Source organism: Artemia sp. Qi Xiang Cuo, chromosome 2 (genome assembly GCF_049724085.1).
Source record: "Artemia sp. Qi Xiang Cuo chromosome 2, ASM4972408v1, whole genome shotgun sequence".
Lineage (NCBI taxonomy): Eukaryota > Metazoa > Arthropoda > Branchiopoda > Anostraca > Artemiidae > Artemia > Artemia sp. Qi Xiang Cuo.
In genome coordinates, this window is record NC_142795.1 from 76,403,316 (window position 1) to 76,425,781 (window position 22,466).

Sequence of the window (22,466 nt, forward strand, 5' to 3'; positions counted from 1 at the left end):
GGATTTTCTCGGAACAAGGAGACAATAAAATAGGGACAAAATAAGTAAATAAATACTTCCATTCTTTTGTGTGTGTAGAATAGAAAAGCTAATTGTTATCAGTGAGACTACTTACGTTGAGCGTCTCTTTTTTCTTGAAAGTATGAGCTTCTGTAATTCCCATTGTCAGCAAAATCTCTTCTCCTTGAATTTCCCTGATTTTGGTACAAATCTCTTTGCTCACTTGCTGAGCCAACCATTAGTCTTTCTGAAAATAAGGCTCCCATAACTAAACCTCCAAATCAACAAAAACAAAATTCATGTCCACACTGATGACATAAGACACATGAATTAAGATATATGTTGACTCTCGAAAAAAGTGATTTTGCGACAAACCCGCAGCTGTAACTGGCACCAAAAGGCGAAGATACTTATATCATTAAATTTATTAGTCTCAGATCTATCCATTCACCAAGATTGTCATTATTTTAACGATTTTCAACGAGTATTTCACATAATTTTCATCTAAAAACGTACTTCTCGTACTTTTCATCGAGCTGCCACGCTCTTTACGCTGATTTTTTTTTTTTTAGCACTTATAAAAAAACTATTTATTCTAATTAAACGGCCTTTGTGATTTAGGAGTCATTCTTAAAGAATTAGGACAGAATTTGAAAGAAAGAGCGAGGTATTGACGAGGAGGCGATCCCCTCATATACATAATAATTTCTGTTCGTTTTAAGTTTAATGCTGCTCCTTACTTTCAGTTGAAAACACTTGTTTCTTTTTATTTAATCCCTATAAGAGACAGCCCTCTGGCGCTGCCTAAGTAAAGAGTCACATTCTTTCAATGTATTATTTTTCTTCTCTAGCCACGTCGTATGGAAGGGGTGGCCATACAAACTTTGCAGGGGGTTGATTCAATTGGACATTGAAGGCTGTGAGTATTCATCGTAAATAACGTTGTGCAAATACAGCGTAAATCATTTTAACTGTAAATAAAATTACACATAATAAAAGGAAAGAATCTGTCGAAGACTTCAGCCATAACGAATAAAAATTTTGTCAAATGATATTAGGGTAATAATAATTATTCGTATTATTTGGTATGCTATTCTTGTTTTTCAATTGTATACAATATTTTGCCTCGGCATATCGAACAATTCGTGGTAATGAACTGTAAGTAAGTAGCGATGCGGCTCACTAGTAACCAAAACTCTAAAAATTAAATTTTCATACCCATAGATACATCAAAAGGATAAAATTTTTATGCTAATTTCAAATATATAAGTTTCATCAAGTTTAATGTTACACATCAGAAGCTACGGGCCTGAGAAAATTTGCCTTATCGTAGCAAAAAGGGAGAAACAACCCCTAAAAGTCATAATACCTTAATGAAAATCCCACCATCAGATTCAGCGTATCAGAGAACTCTACTTTAGAGGTTTCAAGCTCCTATCTGCAAAAATGTGGAATTTTGTATTTTTTGCCAGAAGAAAGATCACGGATGCCTGTTTATTTATTTGTTTTATTTTTCAGGGGTGATCGTATCGACCCAGTGGTCCTAGAATATCACGTGAGGGCTCATTCAAACGGAAATTAAAATTTCTAGTGCTCTTTTTAATTGACCAGAAAATGGAGGGCAACTAGGCCCCCTCACACGCTCATTGTTTCCCCAAAGTCACCCGATCAAAATTTTGAGATAGCCATTTTGTTCACCATGGTCGAAAAATATAATAGCTATGTCTTTGAGGATGACTTAATCCCCCACAGTCCCCGGGGAAAGGGCTGCAAGTTATTAACTTTGCCCAATGTTTACATATGGTATTGGTTATTGGGAAAGTATACAGACGTTTTCAGGGAGGATTTTTTCTGGTTGTGGGGGGGGGTCGGGGGTCACGTGGGAGGATCTTTCCAGGGAGGATGTTATAAGTTTTAATGTAGCTCCTTACTTTCAGTAAAAAAAAACGTTTTTTTATATTTATTCCCAAAAAGAGGCAGTGTCCTGGCGTCTTCAATGTAATATCTTTCTTCTCCGGCCACAAGAAAGTGGTGGTCGTACAAACTTTGAAGGGGGCTCATTCGATTGACTATTGAAAACTCTAGTAGTATTTTTAATAAATGAAAGTGATTGGAGGGCCACTAATCCACCTGTAGTGTACTTCATTCCTTCCCAAACCTCGGTAATCCCGAAGACATCCAGTTAAGAGACAAATATTTTAAGTTCCTGACCAGTTTGTAACTTATAGCAGTAATTCTTTGGGTCTCGAGGTTAAGGAACCCCAATGCAGAAAGAATAAGTAGACAAAAATTGTTCCTCCAGAAACAAAGCCCGAAAAATGGCCAGGAAGCTTTTTATCCCGGCTATAAATATGCCTCCCGTCTACTATGATTACTTATTTTTCTTTCCCCTGGCCACTTCGCATGGAAGGGATGGTTGTAAAACTCCGGAGAGGGCTCATTTAGTTGAAAATTGGAAGCTTTATTGCCCCTTTTGAGAGCCACAAAAGATTGATAGGCAGCAGTATCCATCCCATGCCATTATCTGCTACCTGACCCCCCGGTAGTCCCCAATGGTACTCGATCAAAATTCTGAAATAAGCATTTGGTTCAAAAACACCAAAAGGCCTAATAACTATGTCTCCAGGATTGAAATCACCCCCACAGCCTCAAGGGAAATGACACTGAATTTTTACTTGGTTCTTTTAACATCTAGGAGCTCTTAGATACCGTTCGCTAGGCGCAGATTCCCAAGGTTTCACAAGAGTTTACTTTGGATGCGACAAGCTTACCTGAATAAATAAAAAAAATCCTATGCGCAATCGAGTTTTCAAATTATCTGTAGTATCTCGAGAATGGCTTGGAAGTATCTCGTTCGCTAGGCCCAGATTCCCAGAGTTTCCAAAGAGTTTGCTTTGGAATTATCTGTAGTATCTCGGGAATGGCTTGAAAGATTGAATTGAAACTCAGAGTGTCAAGGGGACAGTAAGGTTGGAAGGTAGAGTAGACCCACAATTATGAATTTTGGAGGGGGCTGAAGTAAATCGAAGGACACTATGTTTATCCTGGTTATAGAATCCAAAGCGCTTACTCGAAATATAGCTGATCAGAAACAAAGTTTTTGACTCAATTCCAGACCCCATACGTTTCAACCCCACCCCCAAAAAATATTGCTTCCCTTTCCGACGGAACAATAGATGAAAGTTTTGAGCTAAATGTACACCAGGATCATCAGTAACTTCTTTATCCATTTTAAAACCTATACAGCATCCACGCAATGGGTAACTTGCGTAATTTATGGCCTTGTCTAATGGGCCATGGGGGGTCTTCTCATCCGCATAAACATATCTTTTGGATCTTTCGACTATTCTGAACAAAATGACTATTTCAAAATTTTGATCGGATGTCTTTGGGTGTTAAGGGTGGGGAGGGGCTGGATGCCCTCAAAATCATTTTGAAATTTTACAAAATGCCACTAAAACTTTGGAATTCTAATCTAATGAGCCCCCTCTGAAATTTTTACAGTCATTCCTTCCATACAAAGTGGTCTGATAAAAAAATATTTATATAATGCATGAAAACCTCATCGCTCTTTACTTAGGCAGCACCCTCATTTGGAACATTATAAATGACAATGATATAAGTCGGTTAGGATGCCTTCAGGAGAAACTTCAAAACTTCAATTCAATCGGAACTAACCAGCTGCATGTAGCCTATAAGGGAAAAATACTTAAAGATAAAAAAAATCCTGTAAGGAGTTTTGACATACTGATTAATCCCAACTCTGCATTAATTTCAGGTTTTTTTTTTCACAATTCATTTAATTTAAAAACGAAGGAGATACTCTTCCTGCTCGTTTGCGCACAAAATTCCAACTATGATTTGAAATTGACATTTAATCAACATCCATGGAAAAGTTGCTAGCTCTCCATTTCTACTAAAAATACAGTGAAAATGGTAAAAAAAACACGCATGGACAAAATTAATTTTTAAGTCTCTTACAGTTTTTACCTTAAAGCTCTGAGAGAACTAATTCAAGTACAAAAGATTGATGATTTGCATAGTTTCTCCCTCCTCAAGCAACATTTCCCAGACAATGAATTTGTGCGATTATTAACATGTAAAGGAGTTAACCCCCAAAATTTCCCATTGAGTCAATTGACAAACACAATTTCGATATAATGACACTACTGGACCCTGTGTGTGAAAACATAGTATTTGTACTTGTACATGTACAGAGAACAGAAAAACATGTACAGAGAACTTGCACTTGATTTGGGTTTTTATATTTTCTACTCAACGCCAAGTGATGGACTAGATACTCAAGATCAGTAAAAACAAAATGAGACTAACCACCAACATAGACTGACATTAATTTCTAGAGCGGTCCATGAGAGAGACCTAATTCACATAGACCAGCCAGGGAAAGATCAAATGGTGTTTCACTCAACATGAATTCATTTCGCCTATCTGGCAGGTTTCACTACTCTCCACCTTGCGGCAGTTACAAATGGTTCGACAATTTCTCTGACCCAGGCTACCCTGAAAATGCCAATGATGAGGAGAACGGGCCTCAAGAACGGTATTTCGAAATTGATGGAGAAATACCAGTGGAATGTCATGATTGAGAAAAACTTTCCTTTTCCAACTTATCAATACACCGATTGCCCTTGACTCCTTGAATGGTTACAATAGTTCCATGGAGAGTGAATTTGCATTGCACACCTTCAAAACAAAAACGAAATGCCAATCTCTTACCGAAACAGTCACGAAGAACTTAATCACAAAAATAAGGCCTCCAATTTGACCTAAATGAAAACGTTTATCTACACATTTAAAAAGCTGCAAGACAAAGCCTATGGCTGAAGATGAAGCAGCCGAATTGATTTTAAACACGACATTTGGAAAAATGTCCGCGTTGCAACGCTGTAGTTATTGTCGACCCAAATTACATATCATAATCATAGCTTCATATATGGTACTTTTACATACAAAGAAAGAAATATCGTATTGCCCAAAAATGTGGTTGCAGGTAGCTTAAACAGGAAATTTCCAAGAAACTCATGTTGTAATTTTACTTAAGATTAGCTAGAGTATGATAGTGGGTGAGGGAAAAGAAGAGGTTTGCTATTGAGATACGGAATCGTTACTGTTGAAAGTATCATGAGTGTCATACCTGAAAGTTTAACGCTGCTAGGGATGGTGTGAAAGTGCTACAATCATATCATAGCTTATTCTGTGAGTATTGTGACACAGATGTATGTTTTATGTTAGGGATCAGCTTGATGGGAATAAAATCGTTAATTTTTTTCCCCCGACGGGGAATTTTTGTTGATTACAAGAAAAAGTTATGTTTAAGGTAGTCATGATACTTATTGAATTTAAAATGTAATATATATATTACATTTTCTATTTAAACAGTGATACCTAAAATAACACATTATTTTTTCATCTAATACGGTACCAATTCTATTTTTGGGTTTAAAAATTCTTTAAGTTTTTTATGTTTACGATTGATTGTTGTCATACAGAAAGATATTTATTGAATAAACAAACATATTTTCACTAAGTTTTTGTGAAGCTTCAGATAGTAAATTATGTTTGAATTTAAAGTTCCATTTAGTTCATTTCTCTGTAGGAAATTCAGTTCTTTGTTTATAATTAAAAATGATTCTGAATCGTAGTAAAATGTTATCAGTAATACCAAAGAATATTTACTATTGCTATTACATATGGAAAGAATCGCGTGAAAAAACAAGCCCCTTATGAAGAGGCTGGATATATTGATCAATTGTCTGAAGAGATGTTGCAATTCTTACAATATGTACCCATCGTAAGATATTCCTATAACTGTCATGTAACTTAGATTCATGAGCACTAACTTGTGCTCATCTTACTTTACATCTTACTTCTAAGAAAATACATTCCTAATCACAACCTTACCTAATGTAAGCTAGTAAGCTGGTTATATCGAACGGGCAAAAGTTCATGAGCTAAATATATTCAGAGTCATAAACTATCTCTAAAGTTAAGCTAAATTAATGTATTTAAATCGAACATAGAAAAACTTACAAGTGAGCAATTTCCCACGTGCTTATTTTCAAACAGTTCGAGGTAACGAACTGTAAGTAAGGAGCGACGCGGCTCAATAGTAACCGAAACTGTAAATACTTCAGTACCAATATATAATTTTTATTCCGATTTCAAATACGTATATAACTTTCATTAAGTTTAGTCTTAAGATTCATAGGTTATGAACCTGAGAAAATCTGCCTGATTTTCGAAAAAAGGGGGAACAGACAACATTTTGACAATTTAGAAAAGAAGCAGAAAAAGTTAAAGACGTTGCATATACTAATGATAAAAACAGTAGAAAATACGAAAACGATTTCATGACAGAATTTGAGAACATGAAATAAGATTCAGTGGCAAAGAATATATTAAAGTTAAAATTTTGTTACTATATGTGATTCTTTAATAAACAACAGTAAAAAAAACACCTGAGGGATATAAAACTATTAACAATAAATTCAAAACAATTGTTCATGATAGTGATGTTGGTGACTCTTCAATAGAACAGGACTTAAATATAGCAGAACTGAAAAATGAAGTATTACAATTTAAGTTTTTTACAAGTAAAGAAAATATTATTTCGCCCGTGTCCATGTGGTCATTCATTCGGGAAAATAATTTATTAGAAAACTCCCTAATTCAAACATAATTCTGAGCATTTATTTAACCCTTCCAATAAACAATGCAAGCGATGAAAGAATATTTTCAGTAATGGCAAAAAAAATAGATCCATATTAGGCCATCATAATTAAATAGTTTATTATTACTTTATATAGAAAAAGAAGTTAAACAGCTCTATTAATTATGAAAAACTAATTGACAGGTTTGCAGAATTAAAAGAGAGAAAAAAGGCAACATAACTAATCAATCTGGGTATATTTGTTTTAGTATCATTGTTTGTTTTAATAAATTATGTCTATTTAGTTTTTATAAATGTGCATTATTTTTTCTTTTGTCTTAGAATTTAGGGCTCGCTTTAGCCTTAGTTGGCCAGTGTCTCAACACATTACAAGTCCGCTTGTAGACAAACAGCAGTGCAAAACTGAATCAGTTTCTTGTATTTTTATCTCAAGAGTCGTCACGTCTCGAGGGAGGAGTTGCAGTAGATAGGCAAAGAATATGGACAACTAATAAGAGTGGAAACTGGCGCTAGTATCGACAAAAAAAAAACAAGAAGTAGAACAATAGGGATTTTGTTTATATAAGAAAGTGGATTGCAACTTTAAATGAATATTTCGACCCTATATCCAAGGGTCGTCCTCAGCAAGACAAATGAAAAGGAAAAACGAAGAATATAAAAGAACTCATATTAAAATTCAATCTTCAAAACTAAAATAGTTTCTCAAAACCGTCCTAGTATCATTACTTCATCATAGGGTCAACATATTCATTTAAAGTTGAATTCCACTCTCTTCTTTAAAAAAAAATTCCTACTGTTCTACTTGTTGTTTATGATGGAAAGGCAGTGTGGTCTTCGTCGGTAAAAAAAATTTCAACACCAACTAGCATCTGGCGACACTTGACATTTTTTCAGGCTTTAATCATTTTCCTTCATGAACTGAGCTCCGACACTTATTACTACCCTAATTTTACCAATTTCTCTAATTAACTTTATTATTTTTATTATTAAAAGGAAAAAATACCAAGTGTAAGGAAACGCTAGATGGCGTTGATAGCTGTTTTTTTGTCGACACTAGCGCCAGTTTCCACTCTTACAAGTTACCCATACTCTTACGTAGATAGGATTGAAAAAAATGACTAGAGTTTAAATTAGGTAATTTCAGCAAGGTATACACAAATTTAAACAGATCTGGTAAAATCTATCAGTCTATCAATAATATAAGTTAAAATTACGACAATGAAAGAGTAGATCAGCCATTAACAAGAAAACAACTTGGAAATTTTGAAAAAGAATTATAGTGCTTGAATTATTAATTTGTCTAGCCATTGAAGAACACTGGAGACACTTGGTCGCTTCACAGCATCAATATCCAAACATTTGAATACAAGATCCTGGAACGAAGATGAAACTTGTGATTCCGTCATTTTGTAAAGTATAACTTGTTTAATATTGCATGCATTTAGTCCTTCTCCAAAAGGTTCTTCGCCAATTAGAAGTGATGCTAGAGTAATGCCTAAGGACCAAGTAGTCGCTGGGCCTATTGCATACTTTGTTTTTTTCAGTTCCACCTCAGGAGCAATATATCCAGGTGTGCATATACCATTTTTATTTGCCTTTTCTAATTTTATGGCAGCACCGAAGTTAGTTACTTGAATATTATCATTTTGATCAATAAGTATGCTACCACATTTCAAATCTCGATGTGCAACACCAGCCTTTTCTATATCCAGAACTGCTGCTACTATCTGCCGAAAAATGTGAGCAACCCTAAGTTCACTCAAGGGTTTCTGCCTGCCAATGAATTTTTTCAACGTCACAGAATCCCCAAGCGATTCCGTAATAATCCACCATTCATCTTCTATCATGTAGACATCAAGTAGCTTGACACAGCTACCTACATCTTTTACCAAATTCAAACACCGGGTTTCTTTTTGTGGTTTTACTCTAGAACAGATCGACCGAAGTTTGGTCCCTTTCCGCTGGATCTTCTTCAACCTCACTTGTTTTTTATCTTCCCTCCGTATTGCAACACAAACACTATTCGACTCATCTTCTACAAACTTTTTATCCGTCATAATATATTTCTTGATAAAGAGGTCTAAATCAGTCTGTCTAGTATTGTTTTTCTGGGTTTCATTCCATTCCCGGGTTTCTTTATTCATTTTTTCGAATACACACAGGTTCTCAATATACATCTACCTCCAACTACCCTTCTGTGTCATTTACAAACAGTGAATTGATTCAAAGAAAAATTTCTGGTCGTTAATTAAAAATTTTCTGTCAGACTTACTAAGAGTAAAGGTAACCAGACCCTTTACTTTAGTAAAATCAAACATTGTGCATCAATCAGTATTCCCCTCTTTATGAATGTTAAAAAAAATTATAGAACTGTAAAAAAATAAATTAAGAATACGTCATTTATTCTTTGACAATAACGTCAAGAGCTTTATCTAAAAGGAATTAATTTAGACATTATAATAGAATGTAACACATTTTGAAGCTAAAAACTAAACCAAAACTAAAAAACAGAATCCTGATTCCGTATACACCAATAAAAAAAATCAGTAAAAAAAAACAAATTAACAATACGTCATGAATTCTTCGACAAAAACGTCAAGAGCTTTATCCTAAATGAATTAATTTAGTCATTATCTTAGAATGTAACATTTTCACCATGACGTCGCAGAATATACTTTATCCTAAAAAGCTTAATTTATTTTCAATAATTATTTCTGTTCGTTTTAAGATTTATCAGGGGCATTGTTTCGAGGGGGGGCACGAGGGGGGGGGGTAGTTGCCCCTCCAAATAATTTATAGAAAATATCTATTATATAGCCCATGCTCCTCGACTATCCTGATATGGACCCCTCTTGCCCCCCCCCCTCATTAAAAATACTGGAGCTACTCCCCTGACTATTATGACACTATTTCTGCTCGTTTTAGGTTCAAACCTGGCTCTTTGCTTTGCTTTGAAGAATTTTTTGGAAAAACATCTCTTATTTAATTCTCTTCACCGTTTCTTTATGCTCATTTCAAAATAAATAGTTTTTATATAGTGGAGTAATAGCACGCATAATGGATATGCGGCAACCCAAACTAATTTACCCAAATATCTAAAAGTTACTACTACATAGTTACTGCAAGAGGGATTCCAATAACAGCACCAATTTTCAAACAATTCATCTTTTTTCACCGTTTCAACGAAACTACCTGCCCTCTTTAAATAATTGCTTAGTATGATCATGAGTACTTGCGACACTAAGTTAAGCTAAAAATAAAACCCTAGCTAAGTTTATGTTCAGCCGAGCAAATCTCAATGGAGACACCAAAACATGTGAAAAGAGCTGCAAGAGCTTTTTTTTCTTTTTAATATTTGTATATGTAATTCATAATATAAACATAATAAGTCTATTCTCAAACAGTTCGTGGTGACGAACTGTATGTAAGGAGTATAACTATATTATATATATATATATATATATATATATATATATATATATATATATATATATATATATATATATACTATCTTTATATGTGAGCAATAATTGCGTATATATTTATGTGTGTATTTATTCTGTTTCTCAAAAACGGCTCCATATTTTTTCGGGAAAATTGGTATCTTGGGATATTCTCGCATGGCACAGAAACGATCTAGATAGGTCAGAAGTCTGAGAAAAATCATTATTAGCCTTAATTTTGGTTTTTGCAAATGACGTTATGTACTATGTTATTACATCATATAAACATTTCTTATGACATCATAAATGGCATAATATAAGTATTTTCCTTATGACGTTATGCATAGCATAAATAAGATTGTTGAGTTTCCAACGCAACAGTTATCTATATAATATGATGTCTGTTGAAAGGCCCAGAAAACGAAAATTTGCAGATGCAGTTACTAAAATGATGATTCTTTGAAAGCAGCACCTGAACTATCAAACGTGATAAGATGTGAAATTTGACAGCCTGGAACACCAATTGCGACAGCACCAATACAGACAGCTAAAGCAGAGGTCATTGCAAAATTGTCTGAAGTAATCAAAATCCAAAAGCGTGTTAAAAATGAAAATGAAGGGCAAACACACACGCGGATAGAAGACATACGACAACGAACAAGTGAGGGAGTCAAAAATGAAAATGAAAAGCAGGGAATCAATGCAAATCAACCTGGACAGCGAGAATCAAAACGTGTTAAAATTGAAAATGATAGCGATGGTGATTGGGTTGAGGATTTTGACATGGATAAGGTCATCAATGCCTACCATACCTTTGTCAAAAAAACAAAGGTTCGGCGATATGTATTCCATAATGACGAAAGATAAGCCGAGGTGTAACTGAGCAAACAAATTGAAAATGATAGCGATGATGATTGGTCTTTGGATTTTGACATGGATAAGGTCATAAATACCTACCATACCTTTGAAAATAAAAAATATGGACTGGATAAATCGTCGAAAGAAAAATAAGTTTTTGTCCCACCACCTGAACAATGAAAAGAAACAAAGGCTTGTAGGTATGTCTTTCATAATGACAAAAGACAAGCCAAGGCAAAAGAAGAAGTTTTTGTCCCACCAAATGAACAATTAAAAGAAACAGAGGCTCGGTGAAATGTCTTTCATCAAACAGTTCGTGGTAACGAACAAAGGTGGCCGTCAGTGCCTTCAATACCTTGTAAAATCAAAAACCTGGACTAGATAAATTGTTGGAAGAAAAAGAAGTTTTTGTCCCACCACCTGAACAATTAAAAGAAACAAAGGTTCGGCGATATGTCTTTCATAATGACAAAAGACAAGCCGAGACAAAAGTTAAAGGTCCAATAAAAAAAAATATAATTTTAAAAAGGCACCACTTCTAATTTAAGGTCCATTTGGACGTCATGACATAAAGTAAATGCTCAAATTGTCTTCGTTTAGAAGACAAGCGACAGTGAGAATCTATATATATAGAAGAATAAGAATATATAGAAAAAGTCTATATATATATATATATATTATATATATATATATATATATATATATATATATATATATATATATATATATATATATATATATATATATATATATATATATATATATATATGTATATATATATATAATTTGAAGAAAACATAATATTCATTAATTTTAGTGCAACTAGACTTATGCAACTTAAGTGCAACAAAAAAAGAATGCAGCGAATTTGTCCGTTACCGACACTAAATTATGCTCCAAATAAAAATCTAGCTACATTTATGATCAGCCGAGCCAATCTCTATGGAGACACCAAAACATGTGAAAAGAGCAGCAAGAGGTTTTTTTTCTTTTTGATATTTGTATATGTAATTTAGAATATAAACATAATAAGTCTATTATCAAACAGTTTGTGTTAACGAACTGTAAATAAGGAGCGACGCGCCTCAATTGTAACCAAAATTAAAAAACGGAATTTATATATCAATACAAAAATTTTAGATTTGATAATGTCATATCAGGGATTTTCATAGCTGAAAATTTATATATGGAATTATATATTTAATAAATATATATATATATATATATATATATATATATATATATATATATATATATATATATATATATATATATATATATATATATATATATATATATATATATAATAGTTTGATGAATATATAATAATCATTAAGTTTAGTGTTACCTATCAAAGGCTTATAGCCTGAAATAATTTACCAGTTTTTCGAAAAAGGGTGGAAACACACTTTAAAAGCCAAAGAATCTTAATGAAAATCACACTATCATATTCAGCGCATCGAAGACCCCTAGAGTAGATGTTCCAAGCTCCTGTCTACAAAGGGGCTCATTCGAACGGAAATTAAAAGTTCTACTGTCATTTTGAAGTGACCGAAAAAATTGGAGGTCAACCAGCCACTCCCCCTCCCACGCCATTTTTTCCCAAAAGTCCTCTGATAAAAATTTCGAGATACCTATTTTGTTCCGTATAGTTGAAAGGTACAATAACTGTGTGTTTGGAGATGACACCCCCCCCCCAGAACCGCCGGAGGACGGGCCAAAAGTTATTAATTGTGTCCCTTTTTTACAAATATTATTTACTATAGTAAAGTATATCGACATTTTTCAGGGGGGGGGGGGATTTTCTGTGGATCAATTTTCTACGGGGAGAATTTCCATTAGGAGGGAAGTTTCCGGGTGTGAACTTTACAGGGGAAATTATACACGGGGGGAATTTGCCAGAATGTTTATTTAAGTTCGTTTTATTTGTGTTATTTTCTCGTCGGCGACCCCATTTTACATGTGGAGATGCTTTGGGGGAATTGTCCAAGGGTAATTTTCGGCAGTTGAAATTCTCTGGGGGATTTTTACGTGGCGGGGGGGGGGGGGTGAATTCCCATAGAAGAAAATATTCTTAGGAAAATTATCCCTAGGAGAAATTCTCCACGGGGAAATTTTCTATGGGAGAAAGTTTCCATTGAGGGGAGAGGAATTTCCGGCAAATATTTTCCACGCAGGGGGGATGCCCCCATGACCTGAAAAAGGATCAGAAATAAAACGAAAACAAGCCTTTCTTCAAATTAAAGTATTTTAAAGAGTATTTTTCAGGAAAGAATTTTTCCGGGGGGAATTTGCAGCAAGGATGGAATTGTCCGGAGGATAAATTCCCGGCGGACAAATTTTACGTGGGAGTAACTTACTACGAAGGTGTTTTTCACGGAGGATTTTCCAAGGAGGGGGTTGGATTTCCTGGGATTATATGAAAAACGATCAGAAACTAAATTAAAAAACTAAATTAAAAAGTTTTTTCTACTGAAAGTAAGGAGCAACATTAAAACTTAAAACAAACAGAAATTATATAGTATATGAGGGGGGCTTCCCCCTCCTCAATACCCCGCTCTTTACGCCTAAGTTCGACTTTTTGTCTCAATTCTTTAAGAACGATTCCTGAAACTCAAGGGCCGCGTAATTAGAATCAGAACTTCTTTTCGAAAAGTTCTTAAAAAAACAATACTTAAAGTGAATCTGTCCGTTACCATATGCAGGGCCTTCGAGTGGCATCTTCAATGCGTAGCCGAGTTGTTCTTCCTCAGTCATCGACGCAAAGTTCAGCTCTGGCTTGAACAGGCACTGACGGAAGCAGATTCCCTCTGGTACTAACTAGACGGAAAAAGTACGAATAAAAATAGTGAACCCGTGACTAAAGCGTAAACATCCGTAACGAAAAACACCCGTAAACGTAAAAGAAAGATAAGAGCAATGATTGTAAACAGCATCAAGGATTCCGTTTTTGTCCTTGATCCTAAATACAAATTGTATATCCCTTTAGAGTAAAATAACGGAACTAAGAATAAAAAACCACTTACTATTACTTCTGAGCTTAAAGAGTTTTGATTTTCCAAGCAACCACACAAAAATATTTCAGATAAGAACTTTATCATTTATCATTGGTAAAGAATGATATGTCTCCCATGGATTATTTCTTGTTGGTCTTTTTCTCCTGGCCTCACCCTATGTAACGTATTGTAATAAAAATTAGGAAGAACGCTCATTCAATCCTAGGACCTTTTAAAGCTCAAGCAATTTAATATTTTCTTTCACTATAATATCTATTTCTATTTTCAGTGTTGTAAGTACAAAAGAAAATATTTGTAATATAATTTGTTTTCAGTAAAGCGCAAATGACGCAGTACGCTTTAGATTTTTACGGTTAGGAAGGTGGCAGTAGCCGAACTTGTTTGTAGGGATTTTGTTCATTTTAAGTCTGACTTGAATGTTCAATTTAAGCCTTACTTGTTTAAGATTTATTTATTCATTTATTTTAGCACGCCGAGTGTTTGTTAGCTATGATTGATTATTTAATTTCTGTTTGTTTTGGGTTTCATTTATCATAGTAGAGGGAGGTGCTACTCCCACGCGACACCCCTGCTGCCACCAACAACTTTTTTAACACCAAATATGGGCATAGCCTCCCACGCGAACCCCGTGGTTTATGGTTTTTGTCAGTGAGAATTAGAAAAACAGGAATTTTGTCACATTTATGGATGTTTTTATGGTTTTTGTCAGTGAGAATGAAAAAACAGGAACTTTCTCACATTTATGTCTGTTTTTATGGATTTTGTCAGTGAGAATGGAAAAAAAGGAACTTTCTCACATTTACGGATGTCAACAGCAATTTATGTCTAGGCCCCTATTGATCCGACGAGAACCACGTGGTTTATGGTTTTGGCACTGAGAATGAAAAAACAGAAACTTTCTCACATTTACGGATGTCAACAGCAATTTATGATACTGTCAACATTTCTTCAGGAATAGATCCAAGTCCTTAATGTCTTTGCCTTGGAAACAACTGTTTTGGTCGAACTCCAAAAGATATTAATAACCAAACGCCATGGAAACAATTCTCAGAGAAACATCTTAGCGATGAATTGTTTTAGCGCGGGAATCAGGTTTCTTATTAATTTGAAATGCTTCAGCGCAGAGATGCCAAAAACAAAAGGAACACGCTGAATTTACGTTTTGGGATTATTTGGGCGAAACTGTTTTAGACAGGTTATGGAATTATTTCGGCGAAACAGTTAGAGACATTTTAAAAGATGATTTTAAAAGATGATTTTAGAAGAAGATTTGAGGGTGAAACTCTGTGGTCCTTATAATACACAAGTTCCATTTGACCAATGTTGTGAGGCCCCCTACCACAACCCTAAAGGGTTCCGATCCCCCCACCCCTACACCGAAGGAAGCCACCGGTCCTCAAAGGTCCCCCAAGCTCCCAAAGGCCCCCCAGACCCCCAAAGGACCCCCCAGGCCCCAAAGGCCCCTCCCCCCTTGGCCCCCAAAGAGTCCCCCCTCCCTCTCCTCCCCCTCCTCACCTTCCCCTCCCCCTCCCTCTCATCCCCCCTCCTCACCTTCCCCTCCCCCACCCTCCTCCTCCCCCTCCCCTCCTCCTCCCCCTCCCCGTCCCTCCCCCATTTTTTTTAATATTTTATGATAGTGACTAAGTTTTAGTTAAGAGCTTAGAGTTTTTTAGCTTAGAGTCTTAGCTTAGAGTTTTTTTTTGTTAGAGTTATAGTTTAGTTTAATTTTAGTTAAGAGTTTGATTTTTTACCTTTGAGTTTCAGTTAGAGTTCTAGTTTAGTTTAGTTTCAGTTAAGAGTTTGGTGTATTACCTTAGAGTCTTATCTTAGAGTTCTAGTTTAGTTTATTTTTAATTAATAGTTTAGAGTTTTAGCTTAGAGTCTCAGCTTAGAGTTTTTGTAAGAGTTCTAGTTTGTTTTAGTTTTAGTTAAGAGTTAAGTGTTTTTAGCTTAGAGTCTTAGCTTAGAGTTTATGTTGAAGTTCTAGTATAGTTTAGTTATAGTTTAGAGTTTTAGCTTAGAGTCTTAGCTTAGCGTTTTTGTTAGAGTTGAAGTTTAGTTTAGTTTTAGTTAAGAGTTTAGAGTTTTTTTTTTTTATATTTATATTTTATTTTAATTTTATTTAAGAATTTGATTTTTTAACATTGAGTTTAAGTTATAGTTATAGTTTATTTTAGTTTCAGTTAAGAGTTTAGAGCTTACCATAGAGTCTTAGCTTAGAGTTTTAGTTAGAGTTCTATTTTAGTTTATTTTTAGTTAAAGTTAAGCATTTATAGTTTTAGCTTAGAGTTTTACTTAACGTTATAGTTTGGTTAAGTTTTAGTTAATAGTTTATGTTTTTTAGCTTAGAGTTTATGTTGAAGTTCTAGTTTAGTTTAGTTTTAGTTAATAGTTTAGAGTTTTAGCTTAGAGTCTTAGCTTAGAGTTTTTGTTAGAGTTCTAGTTTAGTTTAGTTTTAGTTAAGAGTTTAGAGTTTTAGCATAGAGTCTTAGCTTAAAGTTTTAGTTTGGTTTAGTTTTAGTTAAGAGTTTTTTTTTTATCTTAGAGTATTAGATTAGAGTTTTTGTTAGAGTTCTAGTTCAGTTTAGTTTTAGTTAAGAGTTTAGAGTTTTTAGCTTAGAGTCGTAGCTTAGAGTTTTATTAAGAGTTCTAATTTAGTTTATTTTAGTTACAGTTCAGAATTTAGAGTTTTAGGTTAGAGTCATAGCTTATAATTTTAATTAAATTTGTAGTTTGGTTAAGTTTTAGTTACGAGTTTAGAGTTTTAGATTGTATTCTTAGATCAGAGTTATTGTTAGAGTTTAAGTTTATTTTAATTTTAGTTAATATTTTTTTTTTTTAACTTTTAGTTTGAGTTAGATTTATAGTTTAGTTTAGTTTTGGTTAATATTTTATATTTTTTAGATTAGAGTCTTATCTTATTGTTTTATTTTTGTTTAGCTTATGTTTAAATTTTAGAGGGTTTTTTTTGATTATACTCTTATATTTTAGTTTTTGCTATAGATATAGTCTATTTTAGTTAATAGCTTAGAGTTGTTTGATTAGAGTATTAGCTTGGAGTTTTATTAAGAGTTCCAGTTTAGTTCAGTTTAGTTACAGTTCAGAATTTAGAGATTTAGCTTAGAGTCATAGCTTATAATTTTACTTAAAGTTGTAGGTTGGTTAAGTTTTAGTTAAGAGTTTCGAGTTTTAGCTTAGAGTCTTAGCTCAGAGTTTTTGTTAGAGTTCTAGTTTAGTTTAGTTTTAGTTAATAGTTTAGAGTTTTACCTTAGAGTCTTAGCTTAGAGTTTTAGTTAGATTTGAAGTTTAGTTTAGTTACAGTTAAGAATTTAGAGTTTTAGCTTAGAGTCATAGCATAGAGTTTTACTTAAAGTTTTAGTTTGACAAAGTTTTAGTTAAGAGTTTCGAGTTTTAGCTTAGAGTCTTAGCTTAGACTTTTTTGTTAGAGTTCTAGTTTAGTTTAATTTTAGTTAAGAGTTTGATGTTTTACCTTTGAGTTTCAGTTAGAGTTCTAGTTTAGTTTAGTTTTAGTTAAGAGTTTGGTGTTTTAACTTAGAGTCATAGCTTAGAGTTCTAGTTTAGTTTAGTTTTAATTAATAATTTAGAGTTTTAGCTTAGAGTCTAAGCGTATATTTTCTGTTAGAGTTCTAGTTTATTTTAGTTTTAGTTAAGAGTCTAGTGTTTTTAGCTTAGAGTCTTAGCTTAGAGTTTATGTTGAAGTTCTAGTACAGTTTAGTTTAGAGTTTTAGCTTAGAGTCTTAGCTTAGAATTTTTTTTAGAGTTGAAGTTTAGTTTAGTTTTAGTTAGGAGTTTCGAGGTTTTTTTTGTTTGAGTTCTATTTTACTTTAATTTTATTTAAGTTTTTTATTTTTTAACTTTGAGTTTCAGTTGGAGTTCTAGTTTAGTTTAGTTTTAGCTAAGAGTTAATTGTTTAACATATATTCTTAGCTTATAGTTCAAGTTATAGTTCTAGTTTATTTTAGTTTTAATTACAGTTCAGAATTTAGACTTTTAACGTAGAGTCATAGCTTAGAGTTTTACTTAAAGTTATATTTTGGTTAAGTTTTAGTTAAGAGTTTAGAGTTTTTAGCTTAGAGTTTTTGTTGAAGTTCTAGTTTAGTTTAGTTTTAGTTAATAGTTTAGAGTTTTATCTTAGAGTCTTAGCTTAGAGTTTTTTTTTGATTTTTAGTTTAGTTTAGTTTTAGTTAAGAGTTTTTATCTTAGAGTATTAGCTTAAAGTTTTATTTTGGTTTATTCTTATTTTAGTGTTTTTTTTTATATTATATTATTATATCAGAGTTTTTGTTGGATTTCTAGTTTAGTTTAGTTTTATTTAAGATTTTAGAGGTTTTTTTTTGTTAGAGTTATAGTTTAGTTTAATTTTAGTTAAGAGTTGGATTTTTTACTTTTTAGTTTCAGTTAGAGTTCTAGTTTAGTATATTTTTAGTTAAGAGTTTAGAGTTTACCATAGAGTCTTAGCTCAGAATTGTAGTTCGAGTTCTAGTTTAGTTTTAGTTAAGAGTTTAGAGTTCTACCTTAGATTCTTAGCTTAGAGTTTTAGTTAGATTTGAAGTTTAGTTTAGTTACAGTTAATAATTTAGAGTTTTAGCTTAGAGTCATAGCTTAGAGTTTTACTTAAAGTGTTAGTTTGACTATGTTTTAGTTAAGAGTTTCGAGTTTTAGCTTAGTGTCTTAGCTTAGTTTTTTGTTAGAGTTCTAGTTTAGTTTAATTTTAGTTAAGAGTTTGATGTTTTACCTTTGAGTTTCAGTTAGAGTTCTAGTTTAGTTTAGTTTTAGTTAAGAGTTTTGTGTTTTACCTTAGAGTATTAGCTTAGAGTTATAGTTTAGTTTAGTTTTAATTAAGAGTTTAGAGTGTTATCTTTTAGTCTCAGCGTAGAGTTTCTCTTAGATTTATAGCTTATTTTAGTTTTAGTTAAGAGTTTAGTGTTTTTAGCTTAGAGTCTTAGCTTAGAGTTTATGTTGAAGTTCTAGTATAGTTTAGTTTTAGTTTAGAATTTTAGCTTAGAGTCTTAGCTTAGAGTTTTTGTTAGAGTTGAAGTTTAGTTTAGTTTTAGTTAAGAGTTTAGAGGGTTTTTTTTTGTTAGAGTTCTTGTTTAGTTTAATTTTATTTAAGAGTTTGATTTTTTAACATTTAGTTTCAGTTAGAGTTCTATTTTAGTTTAGTCTTAGCTAAGAGTTTAGAGTTTACCATAGAGTCTTAGCTTAGAGTTTTAGTTAGAGTTCTAGTTAAGTTTAGTTTTATTTAAAGTTTAAAATTTAGAGTCTTATCTTATAGTCAGAGCTTATAGTTTTACTTAAACTTATAGTTTGGTTGACTTTTATTTAAGAGATTAGAGTTTTTAGCTTAGAGTTTTTGTTTAAGTCATAGTTTATTTTAGTTTTAGTTAATAGTTTAGAGTTTTAGATTAGAATCTTAGCTTAGAACTTTTGTTAAAATTGAAGTTTAGTTTAATTTTATTTAAAAATTTGACTTCTTACCCTTGATTTTCAGTTAGAGTTCTAGTCTAGTTTACATTTAGTTTAGAGCTTAAAGTTTTTTAACTTAGAGTCTTATCTTAGAGTTTTATTTTGAGTTCTATTTTATTTTTAGCTAATAGTTTGGAGTTTTTTAGATTAGAGTCTTAGCTTAGAGTTTTGGTTGAAGTTTTAGTATAGTTTTAGTTTTAGTTAATAGTTTAGAGTTTTAACTTAGAGTATTAGCTTATAGTTTCTGTTAGAGTTGAAGTTTAGGTTAGTAATATTTATGAGTTTAGAGTTTTAGGTTATAGACTTAGCTTAGAGTTTTAGTTAAGTTTAGTTTTAATTAAGAGTATACAATTTTAGCTTAGAGTCTCATCTTTGAGTCTTTGTTAGAGTTCTAGTTTAGTTTAATTTTAGTTAAGAGTTTAGTGTTTTTAGCTTAGTCTTAGTTTACAGTTTTTGTTGAAGTTCTAGTTTATTTTAGTTTTAGTTTAGAGTTTTAGTTTAGACTTATAGTTTTAATTAGAGTTATAGTTTAGTTTAGTTTTATTTAATAGTTTGGAGTTTTTATCTTAAAGTCTTAGCTTACAGTTTTATTTAGAGTTTTAGTTTAATTTATTTTTAGTTAAGAGTTTAGAGTTTTATCATAAAGTCTTAGCCTACAGTTTTAGTTAGAGTTAAAGTTTAGTTTAGTTTTACTTAAGAATTTTGAATTTAAGCTTAGAGTCATAGCTTAGAGTTTTAATTAAAGCTCAATTTTTGCTAAGATTTGGTTAAGAGTCTTGATTTTTAGCTGAGTCTTAGATTATAGCTGTTGTTAGAGTTATACTTTATTGTTGTTTTACTTAGTAGTTTCGAATTTTACCTTAGAGTCTTAGCTTAGAGTTTTTGTTAGAGTTCTAGTTTAGTTTAACTTTAGTTAAGGATTTGATGTTTCACCTTTGAGTTTCAGTTAAGAGTTCTAGTTTAGTTTACTTTTAGTTAAGAGTTTAGTTTTTTACCTTAGAGTCTTAGCATAGAGTTTTAGTTAGAGTTCTAGTTTAGTTTTAGTAAAGAGTTTAGAATTTTAGCTTAGAGTCTTAGCTTAGAGTTTTTGTTAGAGTTCTAGTTTATTTTAATTTTAGTTAAGAATTTGATGTTTTACCTTTGAGTTTCAGTTAGAGTTCTAGTTTAGTTTACTTTTAGTTAAGAGTTTAGTGTTTTACCTTAGAGTCTTAGCTTAGAGTTTTAGTTAGAGCTCTCGTTTAGTTTAGTTTTAGTTAAGAGTTTAGAATTTTAGCTTAGAGTCTTAGCTTAGAGTTTTTGTTAGAGTTCTAGTTTATTTTAGTTTTAATTATGAGTTTAGAGTTTTTGGCTTAGAGTCTTTTGCTTAGAGTTTTTGTTGAAGTTCTAGTTTAGTTTAGTTTTAGTTAATAGTTTAGAGTTTTAGCTTAGAGTCGTAGCTTAGAGTTTTTGTTAGAGTTCTAGTTTAGTTTATATATAGTTAAGAGTCTGGAGTTTTACCTTCGGGACTTAGCGTAGAGTTTTAGTTTAGTTTAGTTTTAGTTAAGAGTTTAGAGTTTTAGATAAGTCTTAGCTTAGATTTATAGTTAGAGTTCAAATTCAGTTTAGTTATAGTTAATAGTTTAGAGTTTTTAGCTTAGAGTCTTAGTTTAGAGTCTTTTTTAGAGTTCTAGTTTAGTTTACTTAAGATTTTAGATTTTTATCAAGTAAAACTATATTATAGTTTTTGTTTAAGTTTTAGTTTAGTTTAGTTTTAGTTAAGAGTTTAGAGCTTTTTAGCTTAGAATCATAGCTTAGAGTTTTTGTTAGAGTTCTAGTTTAGTTTAGTTTTAGTTCAGAGTTTGGGGTTTTACCTTTAGAGTTTTAGTTAGAGTTATGGTTTAGTTTAGTTTTAGTTAAGAGTTTAGAATTTTATATTTTAGTATTATCTTAGAGTTTTTGTTAGAGTTATAGTTTAGTTTAGTTTTATTTAAGAGTTTAGAGTTTATATATTAGAGTCTTATCTTAGAGTTTTTGTTGAAGGTCTAGTTTACTTTATGTTTAGTTAATAGTTAACATTTTTAGCTTAGAATCTTAGCTTAGAGTTTATTTTATACTTTTTGTTTATTTTAGTTAAGAGTTTTTTGTTATACCTTAAAGTCCTAGATTAGATTTATAGTTATGTTTGCAGTTTAGTTTAGTTTTGTTATAGTTAAGAGTTTATAGTTTTATCTTAGAATATTATTTTGGAGTTTTAGTTAGAGTTATTGTTTATTTTAGTTTTACTGAATAGTTATAGATTAGAGGTTTAGTCTAGAATCTTAGCATAGAGATTTAGTTAGAGTTGAAGTTTAGTCTAAACTAGCATAACCACAAAATTACAAAATATTGCATAGAAATACCAAAACCATAGGTTAGATTAGGTTTGGTTAGAGGTTAGGTTTCTCCTCTTTTTTTTTTGTTTATTTTTGGTTAGCTTATCATGCGCGCTCATGATACGCTAACCAAATCTAACCTTTTCTGGCGAGTATGGTTAGGTTAGTTAATGCTAGATTAAGTTAGTTTAGATTAGGTTAGGTTAAGTTAGGTTAGCCCACGTACGCTTCACTTAGGTTAGCTTAGGTTAGGTGAGAGACAGGCAAAACGTTATGTGTATGATTAGGTTAGGTTAGATTAAGTTAGGTTAGGTTAAGTTAGGTTAGGCTAGGTTAGCCTACGTACGCGCGCGTACGTAGGAACTCTAACAAAAACTCTAAGCTAAGACTCTAAGCTAAAAAACTCTAAACTCTTAACTAAAACTAAACTAAACTAGAAGTCTAACTAAAACTCTAAACTAAGACTCTAAGCTAAAAAACTTTAAGCTATAAACTAAAAGTAAACTAGACAAGAACTCTAACTGAAACTCAAAGGTAAAACGTCAAATTCTTAACTAAAATTAAACTAAACTTCAACTCTAACAGAAACTCTAAGCTAAGACTCTAAGCTAAAACTCTA

General features: G+C 32.3%; 1 protein-coding gene and 1 pseudogene across 5 annotated transcripts in view; both read right to left on the reverse strand.

Moving 5' to 3' along the window:
• Window positions 1-22,466, reverse strand: part of LOC148955629 (NFX1-type zinc finger-containing protein 1-like) — a 73,173-nt gene that overhangs the window by 11,161 nt on the left and 39,546 nt on the right. For 3 of the 5 annotated variants that reach the window (XM_089108279.1, XM_089108280.1, XM_089108278.1), the window contains exons 3-4: window positions 13,689-13,812; window positions 116-247 (exon numbers count right to left, since the gene is read on the reverse strand). In XM_089108279.1, the coding sequence (XP_088964405.1) occupies window positions 116-247; window positions 13,689-13,812 (256 nt within the window). The remainder of the gene's footprint in view (window positions 1-115; window positions 248-13,688; window positions 13,813-22,466) is intronic. The other 2 variants (XM_089108282.1, XM_089108281.1) reach the window with 1 other exon arrangement.
• On the reverse strand, window positions 7,966-8,895 carry LOC148955630 (serine/threonine-protein kinase PLK4-like; annotated as a pseudogene).